A 22581-nucleotide genomic window follows, 5' to 3' on the forward strand; every position below is an offset into this window, starting at 1 on the left:
CTGGTCGTTTCTTTCTTGGAGAAGCTGCTCGAGTTCTTCTTTTTCTCTCGACAACTCCTCGATCCTTTGCCGTTGGCTTAGGACCCTCTGCTGTAGGAAGGTGAGGTTCGGGCTGACTCCTCCTTCACCCTCGTGGGTTCGCCATTGCCCGTCCTCCTGCTGAACCAGGGTGATGCCCCATTCCTCAGCGACTTGTTGGATGTACCGCGGGGGAGCCAGTTCTCCCTCGTCATCCGTCTCGATGAAAGCATGGTGGGCGGTGTCGTTTTCCTCCTGGTGGTTGCTGCTCATCAAGTCTCCTTGATCCGAGTCGGTGAGTTCATCGTCCTGCTCGATGACTCGGTCAATGTCGATTTCGAGGTCGTCCTGCGTGTAGCTGGCGGCTGCGACCTCCAGAAATCGGGTTCTTCTTCCGACCGTGTTTTGGTCGATGGTGGCAGCTTCCTTCCCTGGAACCGGTCTCCACTCTTTCTTGCTGCGGCAGTCTCGTTTGAAGTGCCCCTTCTTGCCGCAATTGTAACAAGTGATGCCTGATTTGTCCTTGGCACCATCTCTCTTTCCTGCCCATTGTGCCTGGGCAGCGCTGACGTCCATGGGTCCCGAGTGCGTGCCGTATGACGTGCTCTGGTGCTGGCGTTTCTTTTTGTCGTTGGGCTTGTGGTAGCCTGCGGATCGCTGAATCTCGCTGCCCTTCTTCTGTTGTTTGCGGGCGAACTGTCGGTCGTCAATTTTGACAGCCATGGCGATGTACTCGTCGAGCGTGTCAGGTCGGCTCTCCTTGTAGAGCTCGTCCTTGACCTCCTCCTTCAGTCCTCCGTAGAACAGGTGCATCAGCCCCTCGTCGTCTATTTCTGCCTTCATGGAGTCTTGTCGGAAAATCGTGGCGTAGGCGGTGGCTGACCTAGTCTGCTTCAGCCGTCCTAGCCGTTCCTGGGCGTGTAACTTCTCGTCCTTGTCACCGAACACCTTCTGAATCTCACTCTCGAACTCGGAGTAGTTCTCGAAGACCTTTTTGGTGAAGGGTTTGTGGATTGCTCCGCCGAGGAAATCACTCAGTGTTCCCGTGAACCACTTGAGGGCCTTGTCCTTGAGTCGGGTGGCGGCGTATCTGGTCTTGGATTCCTCAGTGGCGAACTGGTGCGAGTTGTGGTCGAGATAGTTCCGCATCTCCGTGATCCAACCTGGCAAGGCTTCCTGGTCGCCCCCGTACTTCTCGGGTTGCTCCAATTTGACCTTCGTCTTGGCCGGGTCCTTGGTGTGGACCTCGGTCGCCGCAAGTCGGGCTGCCAATGCCGCGTTGCTGGCCTTGGTCTTCGCAAGCTCTTCTTCAGTTTCGTCGAGTCGTTCGGTGACTCTCTGAAGCGCGGCCGTGATCTGGCCCGGCGTCGGTTGAGTTGCCATGTCGTTTTACCTTCGAGCCTGAACTGTAACAGATCAAAGGGAGTTAGCAACGTGTGACGAACCTGTCTCTGGACCCGTCCTGTTAGGGTTCAGTATCGGTCGAAGGTATTCTCTCAAGGGTGCTTAGGTTCGGTGCAGCCAAAGGGTGCACAACAAAGACTTGTCTCAACAGTAGGCTCTCGAGCTTGTAGCGAACTGTAGTTGTGATTGCTAACTGGAGAACTCCCAGAGCTCTCCAGAACGAGTGACTATATACTATCTAGGTCCGTAGGTACCTTCGTACCTATGCCTCCTGGATCGTCTTATCCTCAAGACGATCCATCCTGGATCGTCTTATCTATTCCACGATCCCATGGATCGTGAATTCTCCCACACGATCCGCTTCTTATTGGCTGACGCTCCCATCCTTGACGATTGGCTCGGGGCGTCCCGCGCCCCGCTTCCGTGCGTCTGGCACAGTGATCATGACAGATGGCGGCCAAGGGTGTCTTTAATGACAAAACCAAGCTCCAGCACCTCACTCATATTCCTATTGGCAGGCGAGAGTTCATCGTTTACACAACATCTACTTGGAGGGTTGCTGTAGAAGCAGACGGAGCGGCGGGTAGGGCTGAGAGACCACCGCTCAGCATCATCGAGGTACACTTCAAGAAGCCGCAGCCGGGACAGCCAGTGGAGATCACTTGGGCGCCTGCCAGAGCCTTGATTGCCGCCCACGTTGACCGAATGATGAATTGTAGGTTCAGTTTTAGAACCCATATGTTGGATGACATACTGACAGGAAGAACCACAGCCTCCGAGCCCTCTGGTGAAGGTGATCTCCCCGACAATGATGGGATACAGGGCCGATGATGGACGTTCTCTGGGAACTTTAGTTGGGTTCTCTTTGCTATCGACAGGCTGGGTTGAGACATGCGTTATCGAATCCTGTTTGTCTGAAAACGCTCGCTTTCAGTACCTAATTACGAACCTCTCTCAGCATTTGAGATTCGTGGTATATTAGTGGAGGCCCTCGGGGGCAACGGTGTCCTTTCCCACTCACAACACCAAAGACCGGCGACTTCTTGTAATTATTATTCCGGCTGTGCCGTGGATTGCAGGCACGATTGCTCTCGAACCAACTGCCAGGGGGTGAGGCACCGTGCCACGTACCGAGTACATACATGGCTGCGACCAAGTGCCCCGCACACGCCGCACTGTTGAGGCACCCGAAAATGGCGGCACCGCCCTGCCAAATTCGGCCGCCAGAACAGCAAGTTCTGTACTTCAACTGTAATTATCATAGTCTATCTATCTCCTGTTTCTCTCCATCTCCTTCGTGTTTCTCTCCATCTCCAACTTTAGATCCTCAGCTCGCTTCAGGTCCAACTCCCGAGCGGTATGTTCCACATCCTCAATGACATTACTCCATCCCCAGAGCCGGCTCATAATTCTACCAGTCTCCTGCGCCAAATCGGCTGCCCGATCCGAGGCCTCCCTAAGAGTTTGTTCATCGATGGGAAGAGGACGATTATCTTTCCCATTCTGGTGTACCGTCACCTCCAGGTCCTGCAACACGCCGATATCCGCGCGCAACTTAACCTCTGCCTCCCCGAGCGAACGCACTGCACCCCGCAAGACCACAAGCACACGGCCCGCGCACCTTCCGCACCCGAACCACGCAGCCCCTTTCATCGACAACTCCTCCATCGCCTCCAATTGCCCCAGCACCACCACCGCCATCTCCCTCAACTTCTCAACCTGCCCGTACAAACCCTCAACCTCCTTCACGTTGAAGCATGCCAGCGTCCCCCTATACCGCCTGAAATGCTCCCACTGCTGCCTCACCTGCTCCTGCAAAGTAAAATCAGCCCACAACTCCCCCGCGTACGCCGACCAACCCAGAACCAGCGGCCGCTCGGGCGGATCCACCCAACGAAACAGCCCAGGACACGCCGCCTCCGTATCAGCGATCAACCACAGCGGCTCGACCAGCCCCTGGGCGGGCGCCTGCACGGCCCCCGGCAGGACGTCGCACGCGAGGCGCCGGCACGTCTCGCGCAGCGGCGCCAGCGCCCGCGCCATCTCGCCCAGCTGGTAGCCCACCGCGACCAGCCGGCACGCCGCGTCGGCCGCGTCGCCGCCCGAGGAGCCCCAGTGCGCCCGCTCCGTCCACGTCACGCGCGGGCTCCACGACTGCACCGTGCGCGCCAGCGCGGGGATCCACGCCGCGTCTTCCAGCAGGTTCTTGGTGGGCGTGTCCCGGGCCGTGTCTGTGGCCGTGGCCGTGGCCGTGGCCGGGGCCGGGTCGGGGAGGGTTAGCGGGTGGTAGGGGGATGCGCGGGTGTTGCAGGAGGGGCAGGTGGAGGGCTTTGCGGTGGTGGGTTGCTTGCGGGGCTTGTCGTCGTGGGTGGTGAAGGGGTTCCAGCTTTTGGTGCGGCGCTTGGTGAGGCTGCTACCTTTGGTTGGACGTTGGGGCGCGGTAAGCTCGTCGAGGTACGCCTTGACTTTGAACTCGCGTGTGTCGAACAGGTTGTGGTTGTGCTTGGAATCGGAGCTGGGGGTCGGGGTCTGTCGCATGTAATCTAGCAGAACATCCATGTAAGACAACTGAGCCGCCATGTCCTCTTTCTCGCTTGCCATATTTGTTGATTCAAGCGCCGGGCTGTAACGCTCGGATATAACGCTGGGCTGTTGAATACACTCTCGGGTTCAAACCTTTCCTTCGGGGTGTCTCTTGGTCCGGGAGGAGAGTAATCCCTGGGTCCTGGATTTCGTCAAACGTATTTACCTACTTTGGAGTATGGGTTGGATGTGGTATTAATGCACGACATGGAGTCACACAGGTTCATTGTCCATAAACGCTTAGTGCGGGAACAGCAAATGGAGCTAACAAAGCACTGGATAGTTCGGCGGCCTCCGAACAGTTGGAGCGAATGGCGTCGAAATAATTATACTGTTCCAACAGACAAAGACATTAGGCAGCGTGGACATGGCCGGTGAGCAGAGGTTACGAGTATTGGGAGAGCACATGAGCATCAAGAGATCAGATACTACTCAAACATGCGGGAACTATTGGTAGGTCTGCCAGGGGTAGGGTGTATTATAAGTTGACTCTTAAAGCTGGTTCCTCCTTCACTGGACGTCCAACATCTCTCGCACAGGCTACCAGTTCCGGTATCCCTACACCACACCACACCACATCCAAACAAAACAAAACGCCGGATATCTCTCGGAATGTGCTCTTATATTATGCAGCGCAGTGTTTGCCAGCAGTGTCGCGGCTTCATCGAGTTCCAGCCGGTGGACCACCTTGGCTGTCGCAAGGCCCCAAAGAGGTGCCCCGGGAGAAAGAAGAGGGGGGACACTGTGCGCTATGTTGATGCTGAGGAGTGCAGCACATGCACCCTGGAAGCTATGACCGCCGACCCTGACTTGTACATAGAGTATCCCGAGTTCGAGGATCCCCCACATCGGCCCATGGAACTTGGGCTGTGGATGCAAGGCATGGGGGGAAGACCTCGTGCATCCCGTTGATATCCCACCTCACAGCTATTCGTTTAAGTGGCAACTAGAAGAATATGTCGCTGTAAGGCCTGTATTTGCGCCCATCCTAATGTCATGGGTTACAGAATTGCATTCGCTTCCCGGACGGGCAGCAGTAAGGTGTCATTAATACTTCTGACGAACACGGTCGTGTCGGGGGTCACGAGCCCCGAGATGCGGGCCGTCTGTAAATTATATACTTGGAGAATATAATACGTCTACTCTGCGAATATTAGTGGCTACCTGGTTCTCTAGATCTAAATTGTATTGTTGTCGTGAAGTAATTGTAGGTAATTAGCACCTGAACTGAAACGCAATGTCATGTCCAGTCCCTCTTCTCTCGTTTGTACGAAAGGACGGAGTATCACTCAGAGGTTCAGGCCCACAGAAAGCTCTAACAGCGCGTTTGAGCTCGTTTCCGATCTCCCTGAATATTACATGTGTGCGTCCTTCATTCCCTACCGCCATTTCGACTCCATACTCGGCGCTGGGTCCGGATCTCGCCGCAAAGCCTCACCGCTGAAAGGTGCATACTTTGCCTCGGATTTTGATTTCCGTAGCGTATTATAATAAAGCCAACGTTTCCATCCAATAATTACACAGGCGCTGGTGAGCCTCCAGTTATGGCTCGAGACAGCGTGTGGTTCACTGGGAACTTTTGCTATTCTGCTCACATTGACCCCCGATAGCTCACCATGGGAAACGCCAAACCATGGAAAAGAATTAAAGAATTAGCCAGCAAGTTTGATGGCATGGACCTTGCAATTCCACCGATCTCCTCCTGGCGTTCAGGAAATCCCAGACCGACTTAACCGGCCCGCAGATCTGTGTAGATCTCGTGCCGAGCGCTCCATGGGTCCCTGATTCTCTTTCAGCTGAGGTTTGCTGGCGCTAACTACCTCGGGAGGGACATATGGGACTCTTTTCCTCAAACAGCTGTGAGTTGTCGCTTACCTACAAAGTGTCTCAGAGCCCTCGCTTACAAGGACCAAACTCGAGCTGAGTGATCTTAGCTTCATCTTGGCCACGGGCCCAACACAGCGGGTAGAGTGGTAGATCTTATGGAACTACCCACACGACCCCTTTCACTGGTGTTCAAACATCGGGGTGCGAGCGCTTTTCACACTCTCTCGCGCGCTTATGTAGCATAAATACACTCTATCTATCCTCCAACAGCAACAACACCCAGCAGCTCTCCACAGACCAACACAAACCAAATAAACCCAACACCAAAGCAAACCAACCACCACCATCACCATGAAGGCCGTTAGCACCATCCTCCTCACCCTCGCCACACTGGCCTTTGCCGCGCCCAACCCCAACGCCAATGCCGACACCCTCTCCACCAGGCAGAATCAGCTAGGCTGCACGTACGACTGCCAGTGCCAGGATGGATTTGGCGACGTATTCGTCCCTATTAACGAGGAATGTTGCCAGTCCGATATTAGCGAGGACGGCAAGGTACGTCACTTTTTTGTTTCCTTCTCTTTTACTTGCCCATTCATCTCTCTATTGAACGTATTGAGATGGGGACTCCCGTACCATGCTCCCAAGGGGGTTCAAGGCTAACCGACCTCGGCGAGATAGAACTGCAACATCCCCTTCCACCCCTTGGCGCAAATATACGCCGGCTGCTGCAAGTTGATGCCCGGTCGCCCTGTATGTAAGCCGAGCCGCTCCGACTGCCTGCCCATCCCTTAGGCTTGTGGCTGGATGAAAGGTAGAAACGGGATAACTGGCCTTGTAACCAGGAAGGGGTTACAGGTAGAAGGAATACGATAGCTTGTCTTTGTAATTTAAGTGTAACCTCTACCCCTATTTGACTAGATTTGACTAGCAGCTCTCTTCAATACGTAGCACTTTTACCTCCAGATTTCCTCCTACCAGAAGCTCCCTATCGTGTGACATTTCTCGGACCATTACACCGAGTTTGTGTCTGAAAAGGCGCCAAGACGATTGGAGGCGCTTGCCGGATACCGGCTTCACCGGCCCGCAGATCTGTGTAGATCTTGTGCCGAGGTCCGTTGGCGCTCCCTGGCATGGAAAAGATGCCTCCCCGCTAGACCCGATTCGCGTAACTGTCATGGATTCTCAGAGCCCACGGCGCCGTCACATTTGGTTTTGGGGGATGCTACGATCGAGCCCAATGCTCACCGGGTATGCTCATCAGCTATGAGCAATCCACTGATTCCTGGCGGTGTGATGTGGGCTCCCGCTGGTGCCTGACGCTGATTCGGGCATACGTCCCAATTCTCTTCAAAGGTTTCGATCAGCACTTACTTGCGTTTTCCCAGACCTGGGTCACCATTCAGCTCCTGCTCTCCCGCCTAGCGCAAAGCTTCGGTTGGCGAGTGTGGGATCCCTGATTCTCTTTCAGCTCAGATTTGCTGGCACTCTTGAACTCTGTTCCCTAAACTGCTGTGAGTTGTCTTGTCTCAGAGCCCCTTTGAGCTTAGTAATAGTTCATGTTGGCCAACACAGCGGCTCGATCGGGAGATACTACGGAACTACCTACATTCTCCCCCCCGCGAGTGTTTACGCGTCGGGGTGTAAGGCTTTCCAACACTCTCCTACCCGTATATAAATACCCTCTATCCGTCCTCCAACAGCAACAACATCTAGCAGCTCTCCGTAGACCAACAGAAACCAAACAGACGGTAACCCAATACCAAACTATACCAACCACTACTATCACTATGAAGGCCGTCACCACCATCCTCCTCAGCCTCGCCACGCTGGCCTTTGCCGCGCCTAACCCCCACGCCGATGCCGACGCCCTCGCCGCCCGGCAGGAAGACTGCACTTACGTATGCCAGTGCCAGGGCAGAGACGGGACCCCATTCATCTCCGTCAACCGCGGATGTTGCGATGATAACGACATCAGCGAAGACGGCAAGGTACGTTACCTTTTTAATTACCCTTTCATCTCTCTGTTGACGGTGTTGAGATGGGAACTCCCGTACCGTACTCCCAAGGAGGGCGAAGGCTGACCGATCTCGGCGAGATAGAACTGTAACAAGTCCGGCTATAACTCGGCGCTAGGGTATGCCGCCTGCTGCGAGCTTGTGTTCGGTAGCCCTGTGTGCGAGGCGAGCGAATCTGAGGCTGGCTGCCCTCCCGTCCTTTAACCTCGTGGCTTGTTGAAAAAGGGGGGGACATGATGGCTGGGGCTTGAAGCTGGGAAGGGGTTGGAGAGTGTTGGGCACGACATTAGTTGGTAGAAGGAATACGACGGCTTGTCTTAGGTTTTGATTCGTGTCGAGTTTGACTCACGTTTGACCGGATTTGACTCGCTCGAAGTTCATCAAGTTGGAAGAAGCTAAGTCCCCACCAGACTCAGCTGTTAGCTTTCACATACTTTTCTCGGACAATTATACTTGTTTGGTTTTTGCCCTCGAAAGGCGTCTAGATAAACGACTAGGTGTTTGCCGGACACAGCGGCTTGACCAGGCGGCAGATCTTTGTAATGTAAATTGAGTCATTGACGGATAGTGCTGAGATCCCGTTAGCGTCCCTGCTACCTACCGAGGTAGCATGGCAAAGAAGCCTGCCCCGGGCGTTACTGGGCCCGATCCGAGTGACTGTCGTGGAATCTGGACCGTCTAACACCGCCCCATCTCCTTCCTGGGCAGTCGTGTGGAAAACTTGCATGCCGACAGCTAGGTAGTTACCGGCCCACAATTGCAACTGTGGTTTGTCCGACGGCGTGGACGGAGAAGGGTCGCTCGATCCGATCGTCGAGTTCACTGGATCTTTTACAACTCCCTCCTTCCCAAACTCGAAGCCAGGCGGTGAAGACCGAACCCGATGCTCAACCCGGGCATGCTGATTACGTAGGTAGGTAGCAATCCGACTGAACACTCATAGCGGTGACGTCGGCTTCCATTTTGTGCCTTACGCTGATTAGTGAGAGCATAACTACAGAGACAGGTTATTTTCGACACAAACGTAATTATCGATCGGCACTTACATAGGTTCTCCAGGGCCTAGATCGATATACAGCTCCCACCATACCGCCTGGCGCACAGCTGGGTTGGTGAGTTTGGGCTTCCTGATTCTGTTACTGTGTACATATAGATCTGTACAGCTGAGATTCGCCGGCACCAGTGAACGCCTTTCCTCTAACAGCTGTGTTGTCGCTTGTCTGATCCCCCTCACAAGGCGCCGGAGATCGTTCACACAGACAGGCACTCGCGCCTTCAAGCAACCCGCAGCCCGAGCCTCGGTACCAATTGTTCCCGTTGGCCAGTGAGATGTTGCCATTTACGGAAAGACTCAAAAAGCCAGGGTAGGCTACGAAGGGAGGGATTAAGTCGTTGCTGATCTGCACGAGGACCAAACTTGGGCTGGGGCAGGGTTTCCTACAAGCTCGCCCAGCGGCCGGATCCGTCGAGCCCATCGAACCATCGGCATAACTCCCTCCACTCGTGTTCAAACGCCAGGGTGCGAGGTTTTCCAACACTCCGGCTCATATATAAATAGGTACCCTCCGTCCTTGCTCCAAGAGCAACACCGTCCAGAAGCTCTCCACAAACTAACATAAACCAAAGACCCAAAACTAAACTACACCAATCACCACCATCACCATGAAAGCCGTCATCACCATCCTGCTCAGCCTCGCCACGCTGGCCTTTGCCGCGCCCAACCCCCACGCCGATATCGACGCCCTCGCCACCCGGCAGGAAGGTTGTACCTACGTGTGCGAATGCGTGGACGAACACGGCGACGGCGTACTCCGCAGCAACCTGGATTGTTGCCAGGGCCCCACCGTTAGCGAGGGCGACACCGTTAGCGAAGATAGCAGGGTACGTTGCTTTTTGACATATCTTGTCCCATGACCTCCCCGTTGAGGGTGGTGGGATGGGAACTACCGTACCGTGCTCCCCAGGGTGAAGGATGACCGATCTCGGCGAGACAGCACTGCAATATTGGCACCCACCTCTCGGCCATGGGATACGACGGCTGCTGCAGGGCGTGGCACAACAGCCCTGTGTGTAAGGCGAGCAACTCTGCCTGCCCGTCCGTAGCTGGATGAGGAAGGTGGAAACGGGGTGGTTGTGTCTTGTAGCTGGGAAGGAGTTGGAGAGTTGGGCATGGGATTACGTAGTAGTAGGTGGAAGAAATACGACAGCTTGTCTTTTCGATTCATGTACTGAGTAACTATGAAACATAACTACGGATTTTACGGAAATCATGTCTGCACAAGTCGCCTCCTGCATCAGAGGGAGCCGGGGGGTGTCACCGAGCACATGCACAGATGCATATTTACCACAGAACCGGACGTTCTCTCGGACAATTAGACGTGGTTTTGCCTCGGAAAGCGCCACGACGACCAGGCGTTTGCCGGACACAACGGCTTCACCGGACCGCAGATCTAACTATGTAGATTGGTTCATTGACGCAGAGTGCCGAGATCTCGTTAGTTGGGTAGCGTTCCCTAGCATAGAAAAGATCCCTACCCCGGGCGGGCCTTGCTGGGCGCGATTCGCGTGACTTACATGGGATCTCAAACTGTCCGATTTCCTTCCTCGGGCACGCGGGAAGCTGGTTAGCCCAATGCTCAATCTGGGCATGCTCATCAACTGGTGAATTGTTCGCAACCGGCCCAAGGGTTCCTGGCGGTGTGGTGTTGGCTTTGATCGGCACTTGCCTGCGTTGTCTTCGGCGTAGATCGCCATTCAGCTCATACCAGACCGCAAAGCGCGAAGCTTTGGTTGGTGAGTTTGGGTTTCCTGACAATTCTCTGACCGATGACATCTGCGAGCACCATTGAACGCCATTCCCAAAACAGTTGTAGGTTGCCGATTATCCGAGGGGTCCATCCCTCAACACCCAACAACGCCAACACGAACCAAACACACCCAACACATACCAAAGTACACCAACCACCACCATCACTATGAAAGCCGTCGCCACTATCATCCTGACCCTCGCCACGCTGGCATTTGCCGCGCCCAACCCCCACGCCGATGCCGACGCCCTCGCTGCCCGGCAGAGTTGTACGTACTCGTGCCAGTGCCTGGACCCAAGGGGCAACGCACTCGTCGACATGAACAATGAGTGTTGCCCGGGCGGCAACGTGAGAGAAGACAGGACGGTATGTCGCTTTAATTGTTACCCTGTGATCTCCCGGTTGAGGGAACTACCATGTGGCGCTCCTAAGCGTGAAGGCTGACCCATCTCGGCGAGACAGACCTGCAATATCCCCATCTTCCCCTTGGCGGTGGGGTACGCCGCCTGCTGTCAGGACGACGGCCGCCCTGTGTGCCAGCCGAGCGGCTCTGGCTGCCCGACTATCCCTGTTTAGACTGGGTAGTTGTATGAGAGGTGGAAATGAGGTGGTTATAGCTAGTAACTGGGAAAGAGTTGGAGAGTGTTGGGCATGGCATTAGTGTTGGTAGCAGAATGGAATACAGTAGTTTGTCCATTTGACCCATGTACTGAGTGTGATGAACCACGTCATTCTCCGAGTGACCAGATGGATATCATGTCTGCACGAGTTAACTCGATTCGACTTGGTCAAGTTAGCACAAGTCCTGTCCCTGCCCACATCCGTACATGGACTTTCAGCTTTTCCACACTTTTCTCCGACAGTGAGACGTCGTTTTGCCCCAAAAGCGCCAAGACGACCAGGCGTTACCGAGCAAGGCCTCGGGTACTGATCTTTTCTCTGCTCGGCAGGGAACGCTCACAAGATCTCGGCACTGGTTATCCGTCAATCGATTGTGTCCGGCCCGACTGGCGTGACTGTCCTGGAATCCCAGAGCGCACGGCGCCGTCCCATTTCATTTCGCGGCACGCGAAGATCGCGCCCAATGCTCACACGCTCAGTCCAGGCATATTCATGAACTTGTGATTACAGTGGAGTTAGCAATCGACCCCAAGGTTCCTGGCGGTGTGATGCTCGTGATGCTAGCCCTGATCGGCAATCGCCTGCGTTGTCTTGGGGCTCCTGGGAGTGTAGATCAAGATCGCCATTCAGCCCGCAGTGCAAGGATTCGGTTGATGACTTTGGGTTTCCTGTCAACCCCCGCACAGCTGGACTTTGCTCGCACCATTGAACCCCATTCCTCAAACAGCTGCGAGTTATCGGTTGTCGGTTGTCTCGGTGCCTTTCATAACTATATATAAATACCCTCCATCCATCCTCCAACAGAAACAACACCCAGCAGCTCTCCACAAACCAACACAAACCAAACACACTCAACACCAAACAACACCAAACCGCCGCCACCATCATGAAGGCCGTTACCACCATCATCCTCACTCTCGCCACGCTGGCCTTTGCCGCGCCCAACCCCGACGCCAATGCCGACGCCCTCTCCGCCCGGCAGGGCAACTGCGTATACGACTGCCAGTGCCAGGACGGAGACGGCACCCCATTCATCCCCGTCAACGAGGATTGTTGCCAGGGCGACATCAACGAAACCGGCGAGGTACGTTGCCTTTTTATTTCTTACCCTTTTACGTCTCTGTTAAGGGTATCGATGGGAACTCCCGTACCGTATTGCCAATAATGGTGAAGGCTGACCGATCTCGGCGAGATAGAACTGCAATGACAACATCTACCCCTTCGCGATGGGGTACGCCAGTTGCTGCAGGGCTGGGTACGGTCGCCCTGTGTGCAAGGCGAGCAGCTCTGACTGCCTGCCCGTCTCTGCTTAGGCTCGTAGCTGGACGAGCATGGTGGAAGTGAGGTGACTGGCTTGTAGCTGGGAAGGGGTTGGAGTGTGTTGGCATGGCATTAATTAGCGGAAGAAATGCGGCGGCTTGTCCATTTGATCCGCGTACTTAAGTGTAAATTACGCCCTTCTATGGGTGACCAAATGGAAATCGTGTCCGCACAAGTACCCTCGATTCAATATGACGGAGGCCCAGTTGCTGAGCACGGATGTACAAGTAAGCATCTATCACAGAACCGGACATTCTCGTCGTGTAACAGCATTAAAACATCAATATCCCAACTCCCCTCCTGTCGGCAAACGCCATGCTGAAGACGGTATCACCAAAACCTAACAGCCCAGGTATATACAAACAACAGAACCTCACAACAAGAAACCAAACTTTCCAACGCCCCAAGATCATTCTAAAACACATCCGAGCAAGCGACATCCAAAACCACGTTCACTCATCACAATCATCACCACCCACCAGACAAAAAACCAACCACCAAAACGCCCCCATCCAACCCAACCCCTATCTAACCCCGCCTCGCAGGCGTCCCCGGGCTCGGAGCCGAAACAGCCGACACCGGCGCCGCACTCCCCTGCCCACCCTGACCCTGACCATAACCATGCCCCTGCTGATACTGCTGATACTGCTGCTGATGCTGATGCATCCCGCCCACCTGCCTGCCCGCGCTCCCCGGCGTCAGCGTGACCGCACTCAGCGGACTGACGAGATCCTCCATCGCCTCCTGCGCCCCACCACCACCACCGCCACCTCCACCAGTAGCAGGCCGCAGCCCCGTCCCCGGCGGCGGCAGCACAACACGCATGTTGACGGGCGCCTTCCCGACGTAGGCTGCCGCGATGTTACCCGGCAGGGGGCCGAGGGTGTCGCGGTCGGTGTTCCGGGTGCCGGTATCCTTGGGCGCGTCGCGCTCGAGGTCGGAATTCTTGATCTCGCTCCTCGCGGGCGGCGGCAGCGCGCCGCCACCGTGGCCGCTGCCCATGCTCATGGCCATGGCCAGCGTCATCTCGGTGCTGGCGTTGGTGCTGCTCGCGCTGCTGCCCTCGGTCATGCTGTCGGGCTCGCCGAGGAAGATGCCGATGCCGTGGCCCTGCGGCGGTGTGGTGAGCGTCTGGCTCTGACGGAACACCGGGGCCTGGGTTGCGCCGCCGCGCGTGTTGGTGATGCCGTAGTCGTCGTATGGCGGCTCGGCCTCCTCGGCGATGGGGTCGAAGGCCGGGAGATTGGGGAGCTGTGGGGCGGCGGTAGGGACATTCAGCCCGGGGCTAGAGCTGCCCGGGATCTTTGGAGTGCTGCGCGGCGTGATGATGCCTGGCATGTTGGGGCTAGGGATTACTCTTGGAGAGAGGGGAGGGAGGTCGGCGACCATGGCCGAGGCGAGGCCGATGGCGACCGGGGAGGTCGGGGTCGGCGGGGGTTGGAAGTTTGTGGGATGTTTTATAACGGCGGCCGTGACGTTATTGTTGTTGGTTGGCGGGGATGTATTCCGGGCGACAGTGCTGGCAAACCGACGAAGGCGGCTGCCAAAGGAGGGCGATGGCATTCCGACATTCCCGATGCTCGGTCTCCTCTTGTGGGCCTGTGGCGGTGGTCGCGTCCCCCCGCTGCTCTTGTCGACTTCTTTCTCTTTTTCCTTCTCTCTACCCTTCGGTGCCTCTTTACCGGGCTGGGGCTTGAGCTTGGATGCCACGAGCTCAAACTGTTTCAGCATGGTTGGGTTCTCGACAATTTCTTCCATGGCGATTTGTAGATTGGCATCTGCTCCTGGCAGGTTGACCCTGGGGAGCTCGGCGTTGAGCCGCCGCATAATCTGAGAGGCCGGGATGAGACTTCCCCAGAGATCAAAGAACGCCGCGTTGTGGATTTGGGCCTCGGGCACGCCCAATGCACTGGGGTTGAGGATCGATGTCCAAGTATCTCGAATAACCATCTGGACGGCCTCGATCTGTTCCTTGCTCAGAGTATTCATGATGCTGCTGTCCGCTTCCGAGTCATCGCTCACGGTGGGCTTCGCCGGCAACGGAATCCTCTTAATCATGCTCCGGTACTGGTACCCGCACGGGATAACGGGCTGCATGATGCTGACGCTCGTTAGGAGGCTGATGGTCGAGCAGAGCATGCGCAGTGCGTGTTCAGCAAACTTCTCGGTAAGACGGTCGGCACAAAACGAGATGGAGATTTCGACACGGTTTGTCGGGCGCACAAGAGATCTCACCCACAAGTCGGGCATATCCTGGGCCTTCGACTCGTGGATAGTGAACTTGCAGGAGGCGGTGCCAAGGTGGAACGACTTGGGCTCCGACGGGTTGATGGCCGTGTCTTCGTACTGATGCTGCACCAGCGTGCTAAACCGAGTCCAATATGGCCAAGGCGTGCATTTCTCCACGATGGCCAATGATCCGAGATTCTCGAACGGGATGCCCGACATGCGCTGTGCATGGATGTATTGCAGCAAGTTCACCGGCGTCAGTGGGGTATCTGGGAACTGAACTCGGACGGGCGTGGCATTAACAGTAGGCCCCATTACGCCGGCGACTGAATGCCCCCCCGGAAGTCTAACATGGCGGCCATCGATGACCTCTCCGAAGACGACGTCAGAAGACGCCGAGAGATTCGCGAGCACCATTGCCCAAGCCGCCTTGAGGACCGTCTCGAAGGATATCCCGAGGCTAGAAAGCGAACCCAGCGCAAGCGCAGGGTTTCGAACCGTCTGGATGTCTGTCGACATGTCGTAGGGCTGCACATGCGCGACGACCTGGGTCACCTGGGAGCCCTCAAGCAACGCACGCCAGTATTCTTCGGCCCCGTTGGAATTGGCGGCTTGAGCGGTACGCATAAAGTCGCAGAAGGTTGGCCGGCGAGGTGGCTTCTGAGAGCCGTCGTATAACCTCTTGAGATCCTTGACCAGCAGCGCAACGGACAGATCGTCGTACTGTGCCTTGGAGAGCCGCAGGATGAGGATTGACTGCTTGCTACCGTCGAGAAACATGAACTTGGTCACCGGATTTTCGAATCCGACGGCTGTGCTTTGGTCTTTCTTGATCACCTTGTCCAGCATGTTAGCAAGCCGCCATGTCGGGCAGTAATGCCGGCGAAACTCGATGCCGCTAGACTTGATGACAGCTTGGTACACTCGGCGGTTGTGTGGGACAAATGCCGTGCGTAGGATCGGGTGTATTGTTGCCAACGTCTTGCAAGCCTCCTCCAGCTTCTTCGAGTCGACGGCGCCGGTGAAATTGAAGATTAAATAGTTGATGTTCGTACGACCCCGAAGCATGCCGGTCTCGATGTACCGGATCTGTGCCGATGATGCCTCGGCCGCGTCGGCGATCACGCTAGCGTCGACTCCAACCCCCGGGGCAATCACCTTCTCAATAAAGACCTCTTTGATCGCGTTCGGGTTGAGGGGTACCGGCGACGGCGATGTGGTTGGGGGTGCCGGCGAGGCCTCCTGCATAATTTGTGGCGACTCTACAGTAACGACCGCCTGACTGAGGTCTGTTAATGTCGCGCCGCGAAGCACATCGGCGATGGATATAGCAATATCTTGTTGCTTGCACACAGCGACTAGCTGTGCGGCTGCGATATCATCTCCGCCAACGCTGAAGAAGCTGTCGATAGCCGAGATCTTGGCCTCCTCGATACCCAGTACTCGTGCCCAGATAGCCCTCATCTTCTCCTCGCCTTGGGTCAAGGGCAAGGGTTTGAGATGCTGGAAGTTACCCTTGTTCGGCACGGTGGCAAGGCCCAGAAGATCGTCCTTGGTTAGGCCGGCGATCATCTTCTGCAGCCGTCGTCGGTTAACCTTGAGTGAGGGTGTGATGGGAAGATGTTTGACTGGGATAAAAGCTGAAGGGATCATGGACGGTGGAAACGTGTTCTTCAGCCCCATTGTAACCAGCTGCTTTGCCAGTGCAAGCTGCTCCTTAGTTGTCGAGCTCAGTGACGTGAGCGTCTCTTCGTTACCAAAACGGTCGCCAAGCTCAATAAAAGCGGTCAGGATGGTATCGTTCTTCGCCGGGCCCCGAAATATGACTGTTTCGACAACAACATCAACCCCTTGCCCCAGGCAACGACGCAGGTACTGCTCGATCTCGGTGAGATTGATGACTTTGCCATCCATGTCGATGTCGTCTCGCTTGCTGGAGATGAACTCCATCAGACCCCTTTCAGTGTACCGCGCGCGATGTCCGGTCTTCAAATACCGTGCTCTTCCCCCAGAAGCAGGCCCGAGGGGCGACAGAGGGGTCATGGTTGACTCCCGATTCGGATACGAGAATCCCAGCGTGGGGCCCTCAACGACCAACTCTCCAACCGCCCCGACCGGCACGGGCTTCTTGTGGTCTTCCGGGTTGACGATCAGGAGATTGCCCGCGAAAGGTCGGCCGATACTCTTCAAATGCTGAGGGCCGAGAGCTTCAAGGAAAGCGATGCCCAGGGGGCACACATCTTGTGATCCATACGCCAGAACAACGTTGGCTTTTCCGTGCCAAATGCTGTACGTGTCGTCGTCGAGCCCCCTAGTCCGAAAGCAAACGACCTTGAGCGACGGCAGAAGTGTTGGGTCCACCTTTCGGGACAGGAGTGGTGTCATATAGGACCAGTTGACCTGCATCCGGTTGGCGGCAGCGCTGAAATCTTGCAACCTCTCCGCGGCAGAAGGTACGCAAACGCAGCCGCCGTATGCGAGTGTGGTGAAGATCTCGGTGATGCAAATGTCCACGTTGAACGATGAGAGCTGCATCACGCGACTAAGAGGCGAAATCCGTGCGGCGGGCCCCTGCCCCATGAGAGACGTGGACAGTGCTGCGTGGCTGAAGGTCAACCCCCTCGCGTCGGTCGACGATATCGGCACAAAGAGGATGCATGCTGGATCGCTCGGGGCGGCCATCGAAGTTAGCGGCCCTTCGCCTCGTGGCAGGACGCTCATCAAGTCGTCAGTCAGGACGACGACTCGATCAAAGAGGTTGGTGAGAACCGGGGCGGCAAGCTCTGATGAGATGGCTACTCTCGAGTTGAGACGCTCAAAGATGGGCTGGATCATGCCGAGTTCTAGCGAGTCGACCGGGACGAACGCAGCACCCGACCTAGCAATTAGTTAGATGGGAGCGAGCCGTGGACTCAGAGAACTCACTTCAGCACAGCGACCATGGCCACGGGCGCAAGCTTGCATTTGTCCATTACGACTGGCACCACGGAGTGGGGCCCGACACCCGCGTCGACAAGATGATGGGCAAGCCTGGTCGCCTCCTCTTCAAGCTGGAGATAAGTGAGGGATCCATCCCAGGAGCAGATGGCTTGCGATGCCGGTTGTATGGTGGCCTGTCGTGACACTAGGTCATGGACCACGTTCTGTGCCTGCTCCTCTACTTCAGGCGGCGACTCGGCCTCCCAGGCGAGTATCTGGGCGTAATCTCTGTCGCTGAAGAGGTCAACCAAGCCGACGGACGTGTTGGGAGAGGCCAAGATGGCGCGGATGGCTCCGCCGAACGTGTTCGCCACGTTGACGGATTGCTCCGGAGACATCACACGCTGCCCAATGTCTACAGTCAACTTGCCGGCCGTGAATCGGGTGTTGACCACAATATCCACGTCGAAAGTCTGCTGCAGCGAGATGGGTTTGAGCTCGGACGTCGTTCGGGTCGTGAATTTGCTGTTCAGCCCTGCCGGCTCTTCGGTGAAAGTTAAACAAGAGTTAAAAAGCCGATCCCCGCCCTTCATCCCCATACCATGCTGGAGCTCGGCCAACGTGAAGTGCTGATGGGGGAGGCAGGTGAGGAGGTGCTCTTCGACCATTTGTAGTGCCGCAGCCACCGGACTGTACGTCGCCAATTCGTAGGCACACGCGATCGTATTGGAGAAGGAGCCCACGGCGTGTCTCATCCCGAGTATGGAATCGTCGCGGCCCACTGTCTGGAACCCGAAGCAAATTTGGTTGGAACCGGTGAAACACCGTAAAATGAGACCCCATGCGAGCCGAAGGACGGCGTCGACTGTCGTCTTTTGCGTGCGGGTGAAACCCGAGAGCTGGTACGAAGTGATATCGAGTTCGACGCAGGTATTTACAAACCCGAGTTCGCCGGGAAGTATGGTAAGGCGGGGGAACAGACAGGGGGGGATGCCTGTCAGCTTCTCACGCCAAAAGACAAGGCTGCTTTCTTGCCGGGCGGTCTTGAGGAAGTAAAGGTAATGGGGGTAAGAGAATTGGTCAGCCTCGGTGATGGCTCGTTCCGTGGCATAAGCCCGACGCAAGTCGTGGAGAAGAACATGGATGCTCAGGGACTGCCACCTGTCAGCTGGGTGCGACGTTGGAAAACCGGGTAAGGACTCACATCGCACAGCGCTGTACTGATATCCAACTTCACCAGCGTCCTGGTGGGGGCCTTGCAGACGGTGAGCCTGTGAAGCGGTTTGCTCTCCGTCGGTCGCAGGTTCGGCAAGTTGCTCAGCTCATACACCGGATCCTCGGCGGGCGCGGTATCGATGAACAGCATCTCGGGCGAGGTTCGGCGGAGGATGACCTTGTCCCAAAGACCCGTTTCGGTAACACTCTCGGTGAAGATGGTCCTGAGCGCTGCATGCCTCATGGTGACTTGTTGCCACGCGTTGCATATCCTGGATATGTCAATCGGATCCCCGGTGGGGGACGCAAACTCGTATATTGCATGCAAGTAGCACGTGTCCGGACGCTGCGCCTGGCTGATCAAGATGCTTTGCTGAACAGCAGTAACTGGGTAAATTGTCTCGACATCCCGAACGCTGGCGAGTTTGAGAGTGGCGACGCGCTCCTTGTTGAACTTCTCGAGACCTTCGTATGTCACGTCGAGGTGGGGAACGTCTGCTTGAGTCAGCTCCTGTGGGTGGTACCTGAGCCTGCCGATAGCCTCGAGGAGGAGGTGCTCGTAGTTCTGAACCCATTGCGTGATCCGAGCCTGGTCTTTGGAAAAGCGGTTGTACAGAAACTTGATTTTGGCGCTCCCCTGGTCAACCATGGCGCTGACCTCGAACAACGCAATCCGGCCCACGTTCGCCCCAATATCCGATGTCATGGACGCCAGCGTCCGGCCGGGGATAGCAAGCTGCTCCATCACTCCATTGTCACGCTCTAGGTGTTGCAACGAGCCCGCATAGCTAAAGATGAGCTCGAACGGCCAGTCTTTTGCTGCCAAGTCCTCCTTGTCGTAATGGTAAAATCTCGAGGCGAAGTACTGAGCACCGCGCGCTGGGATCGATCGGCGAGTGTCTTTCAAGTGGCGCAATACCTTGATGAAGTCGTCCGAAGTATCTACCTTGAGACTAACTGGGCAAAGGGATGTGAACCAGCCCACAGTCTCGGAGATGTCGATGTCCGGGTTCCATGGATCTCTACCGTGCTCTTGATTCCACACGGCGGGCACGGGTCGGTCGTGAAAGGTCTGGGCAAAAGAGAGCACGAGGGCGGCGAGGTAGACGTCAACAGAGTCGGTCTTGAAGACCTGGTTGCAAGAACTTTGCAGGATGGTGGTAAGCTCTTGGCTCAACGAGAAGCTGACCTCGGCGGCATCGCCGTACGTATTCGGCGTGTCTTGGAGACCCCAATAGGCGTAATCCCCAGGTTGGAGGGCAAAAGGGAGGAGGTCCTGGGGGTTCGGACCTAGAGCGTCTGCCTTTTGGAGGTCTACCCACTTGTGAAAGGGCATGGACCTCTGCGACAATAAACTTCCGTTTTCCAACAGCTCGTCGAGGTCATGAATGATGGTGCGCCAGGAGGGGAGGTCAACCGCGAGGTGGTGCGCAACGACGTACACTAACTGTTGCCCGTCATTAGTAGTGAGATAGTCAACGGCGAAGATCGGCCCGGTCTCGACGTTGATCGACATTTGTGTCCGTTCGATAATGTCTTCCAACTCGCGCTCGGATCGAATTTCGCTGTGGCATAAGGTGTAGGAGCCGGCGATCTCGGGAAGAACCCTCTGTACCCAGCCATTCAAGCCTCGGCCAAAACGCGACCTTAACATTGGGTGATGGGCGACAACAGCCTCGATTGCAGCCGATATGTCCTCGAAGGAGAAGACTTTTTTGAGCCGCAAGAGCAGGCTCTGGTTGAAGCGGTAGCTCCCATCAAGCGCAGGTCTCCGCCTCAGATCACCGCCCATGCCCGTTTGGAAGTACAAGTGCTGCATCGGCGAGAGATCAAAGCAGTCCGACGTTTCCTCGTCCCATTTGTGCGCCAGGCCACCCCGAGACGCGGCAATAGCAGCGAGTTCGGAGAGCGTCATGGACCCGAGAGCGTCGGATGGGTTGATGTAGATGGACTCGTGCTTGCACCTGGCGGCCAGCTCCATGGCGGTCATCTCGTCGCCGCCGAGCTGGGAGAAGGAGAAGTTCACGCCAATCTGGCCTTGGGGCACATCCAACACCTTGCTAACCAGCCTCTGTATTGACTTTTCCATGCCCGATTCTGGGTTTTGCAGCGTCTCCTGGTGTTCTAGGCTCAGAGCTTGGTGGTAGACGTCCTCGTTGATATTCTGGGCCCAGGTCCGCAACCGCCGCATGTCGACATCGCCGGCCTCGGTCAGGGGCATTCCGTCCAAAACAATCCACAGGTCTGGAATGGCTTCGGCTGGGAGCACAGCCTCGGCAGCGCGTTTTAGGCGGGCGACCTGGGTACCAGCGAAAAGAGCGTGTGACTGGGGAATGAGGTTGACCGCGGTCGGGTTTTCCTGTGTTGTTTGCGTGCTCGCTAGCGTGAGGAGAGCAACGAACTTCCCATCGAGCAGTCCTGCCTTCGGCCGTATTCCCGCTATCCTCCCAACCTCTGGCTGTGACCCTAACGCGTGTTCAATGTCTGTTCTCCGGCTGACGTCCGCGTCCAAACGGGTCACGCTCGATTTCCGAAGGTGGCCGTCTTCGGGTTCGGGCATTATCGACATGCGGCTTGCTCGGTGGATCTCTAGCGGTGCGATCATGACGGGCTCGGGGGCGTCGGGTTCGGAATGCGGGTGTGGGTTTTGTGGCGCGCACTGCGTGATGCATGTTTGCAACTCGGCGAGGGTCGGGCAGCGCAGGATATCCTTGACCTTGACGTCCATTCCGGCAGCCATGCAAGCCTTCCTCAGCGCGACGGCATGCTGTTCGTTTCCTCCCAAATCCCTGAACGAATGGTGTACCTGGGCGATGCCCGGGCTGAGGCCAAGAACCTGGGTGACCAGAACCAACAAGCGCGTTTCCGTCGTCTCGTCTTCCAACAGCAACCAGGATGTTGAAGTATCCATGTGCGGGGCAGGTGCTGGGGCAGCGGCCATCGCAGCAGCGAGCGCCCCGAAAAGGGTATAACTAATACACTAAAAAGTAATAAACCACCAGCAACAAGAATAACTGAAAACGCCGGATGGGTATCTCTAACAAAGGAGAGCGAAGCTGGAGGCGCTCAGGCGCCGGGCCACATGGCGCAGCACCTGCAACGAGCGGCGGTTGTTGGCACACACACAAGTTTCGAGGTCGGGCTGCACATCCATGGACGGGCCCTAGTTTAGGTCTCGGGACGGAGCGTTGGGGGGGCCGCGGGTGTTGGCGTGCTGTTGGGAATGCAGAGGCGCCAAAAGAGAACAAAAAAGCCTCGGGGGTGGGGATGGCGTGGTGTGCAAGTGCGAGTTGAAGAAGTGGCCGAACTTGAGGTGCGCTGTATCCCCACAGTTCGGCCGGTTCCCAGAGTCGCAGCCTGGCGAATGCGTGTTGCGTCTGAACTCGTTGAACCGCGCCGCCCCGACGAGCTTGGCAACGACACCGAAGCTTCAATTCAGCACGGCGAGCCTTGCCTGGCCCCCCGTCATCAGAAACCACGGGCCAATCGAGGGGCTGCGAGGCCAAGCTCAGCCCCCTGCCCGCAGAACACCCTGGTTCGAGCCTGGCTGATCGCCCGATCTGGCCTGGCTGCCGAGTAAAACGCATGCGCAAGATGGAAGGTGCGTAAGAACCCGCAAG

General features: G+C 56.4%; 8 protein-coding genes across 8 annotated transcripts; 6 read left to right on the forward strand and 2 right to left on the reverse strand.

Moving 5' to 3' along the window:
• Window positions 1-2625: 2625 nt before the first annotated feature.
• On the reverse strand, window positions 2626-3505 carry B0H64DRAFT_389048 (uncharacterized protein). Its single transcript, XM_062803304.1, has one exon. The coding sequence runs from the start codon at window positions 3463-3465 to the stop codon at window positions 2692-2694; it is 774 nt and encodes a 257-aa protein (XP_062663081.1). The 5' UTR covers window positions 3466-3505; the 3' UTR covers window positions 2626-2691.
• An 867-nt stretch (window positions 3506-4372) lies between these two features.
• B0H64DRAFT_371897 (uncharacterized protein) lies at window positions 4373-4917 on the forward strand (the record flags this gene model as incomplete). Its single annotated transcript, XM_062802191.1, has 2 exons — window positions 4373-4458; window positions 4644-4917. 2 exons carry the CDS (start codon window positions 4373-4375, stop codon window positions 4915-4917), a joined length of 360 nt encoding a protein of 119 aa, XP_062663082.1.
• Window positions 4918-6183: 1266 nt separating this feature from the next.
• B0H64DRAFT_371898 (uncharacterized protein) lies at window positions 6184-6650 on the forward strand (the record flags this gene model as incomplete). Its single annotated transcript, XM_062802192.1, has 3 exons — window positions 6184-6387; window positions 6514-6589; window positions 6628-6650. 3 exons carry the CDS (start codon window positions 6184-6186, stop codon window positions 6648-6650), a joined length of 303 nt encoding a protein of 100 aa, XP_062663083.1.
• Window positions 6651-6980: 330 nt separating this feature from the next.
• On the forward strand, window positions 6981-8317 carry B0H64DRAFT_389051 (uncharacterized protein). Its single transcript, XM_062803305.1, has 2 exons — window positions 6981-7823; window positions 7935-8317. The coding sequence occupies exons 1-2, from the start codon at window positions 7392-7394 to the stop codon at window positions 8052-8054; spliced, it is 552 nt and encodes a 183-aa protein (XP_062663084.1). The 5' UTR covers window positions 6981-7391; the 3' UTR covers window positions 8055-8317.
• Window positions 8318-9502: 1185 nt separating this feature from the next.
• B0H64DRAFT_455625 (uncharacterized protein) lies at window positions 9503-10304 on the forward strand (the record flags this gene model as incomplete). The annotated part of the gene is made up of 2 exons (XM_062807311.1): window positions 9503-9731; window positions 10227-10304. Exons 1-2 carry the CDS (start codon window positions 9513-9515, stop codon window positions 10302-10304), a joined length of 297 nt encoding a protein of 98 aa, XP_062663085.1. The 5' UTR covers window positions 9503-9512.
• A 462-nt stretch (window positions 10305-10766) lies between these two features.
• Window positions 10767-11357, forward strand: B0H64DRAFT_472675 (uncharacterized protein). Its single transcript, XM_062807949.1, has 2 exons — window positions 10767-11023; window positions 11120-11357. Exons 1-2 carry the CDS (start codon window positions 10826-10828, stop codon window positions 11231-11233), a joined length of 312 nt encoding a protein of 103 aa, XP_062663086.1. The 5' UTR covers window positions 10767-10825; the 3' UTR covers window positions 11234-11357.
• Window positions 11358-12164: 807 nt separating this feature from the next.
• Window positions 12165-12591, forward strand: B0H64DRAFT_439938 (uncharacterized protein; the record flags this gene model as incomplete). Its single annotated transcript, XM_062806454.1, has 2 exons — window positions 12165-12362; window positions 12475-12591. 2 exons carry the CDS (start codon window positions 12165-12167, stop codon window positions 12589-12591), a joined length of 315 nt encoding a protein of 104 aa, XP_062663087.1.
• Window positions 12592-12703: 112 nt separating this feature from the next.
• On the reverse strand, window positions 12704-22347 carry B0H64DRAFT_355769 (uncharacterized protein). Its single transcript, XM_062801568.1, has 3 exons — window positions 18951-22347; window positions 17753-18900; window positions 12704-17705 (listed from the first exon to the last, which is right to left on the reverse strand). Exons 1-3 carry the CDS (start codon window positions 21900-21902, stop codon window positions 13127-13129), a joined length of 8679 nt encoding a protein of 2892 aa, XP_062663088.1. The 5' UTR covers window positions 21903-22347; the 3' UTR covers window positions 12704-13126.
• Window positions 22348-22581: the final 234 nt, after the last annotated feature.

Source organism: Chaetomium fimeti, assembly GCF_033439085.1.
Source record: "Chaetomium fimeti strain CBS 168.71 chromosome Unknown B0H64scaffold_2, whole genome shotgun sequence".
NCBI lineage: Eukaryota > Fungi > Ascomycota > Sordariomycetes > Sordariales > Chaetomiaceae > Chaetomium > Chaetomium fimeti.

What these genes read in the sequence shown, in the direction of transcription:
- B0H64DRAFT_389051 (XM_062803305.1), top strand. Translation starts at nt 7,392, where the DNA reads ATGTTGGCCAACACAGCGGCTCGATCGGGAGATACTACGGAACTACCT. An exon ending in ACATCAGCGAAGACGGCAAG is followed by an intron (nt 7,824 to 7,934) that starts GTACGTTACCTT and finishes TCGGCGAGATAG; the next exon opens with AACTGTAACAAGTCCGGCTA.
- B0H64DRAFT_389048 (XM_062803304.1), bottom strand. Translation starts at nt 3,465, where the DNA reads ATGGCGCGGGCGCTGGCGCCGCTGCGCGAGACGTGCCGGCGCCTCGCG.
- B0H64DRAFT_472675 (XM_062807949.1), top strand. Translation starts at nt 10,826, where the DNA reads ATGAAAGCCGTCGCCACTATCATCCTGACCCTCGCCACGCTGGCATTT. An exon ending in ACGTGAGAGAAGACAGGACG is followed by an intron (nt 11,024 to 11,119) that starts GTATGTCGCTTT and finishes TCGGCGAGACAG; the next exon opens with ACCTGCAATATCCCCATCTT.
- B0H64DRAFT_355769 (XM_062801568.1), bottom strand. Translation starts at nt 21,902, where the DNA reads ATGGCCGCTGCCCCAGCACCTGCCCCGCACATGGATACTTCAACATCC. An exon ending in TCAGTACAGCGCTGTGCGAT is followed by an intron (nt 18,901 to 18,950) that starts GTGAGTCCTTAC and finishes GACAGGTGGCAG; the next exon opens with TCCCTGAGCATCCATGTTCT. An exon ending in GCCATGGTCGCTGTGCTGAA is followed by an intron (nt 17,706 to 17,752) that starts GTGAGTTCTCTG and finishes ACTAATTGCTAG; the next exon opens with GTCGGGTGCTGCGTTCGTCC.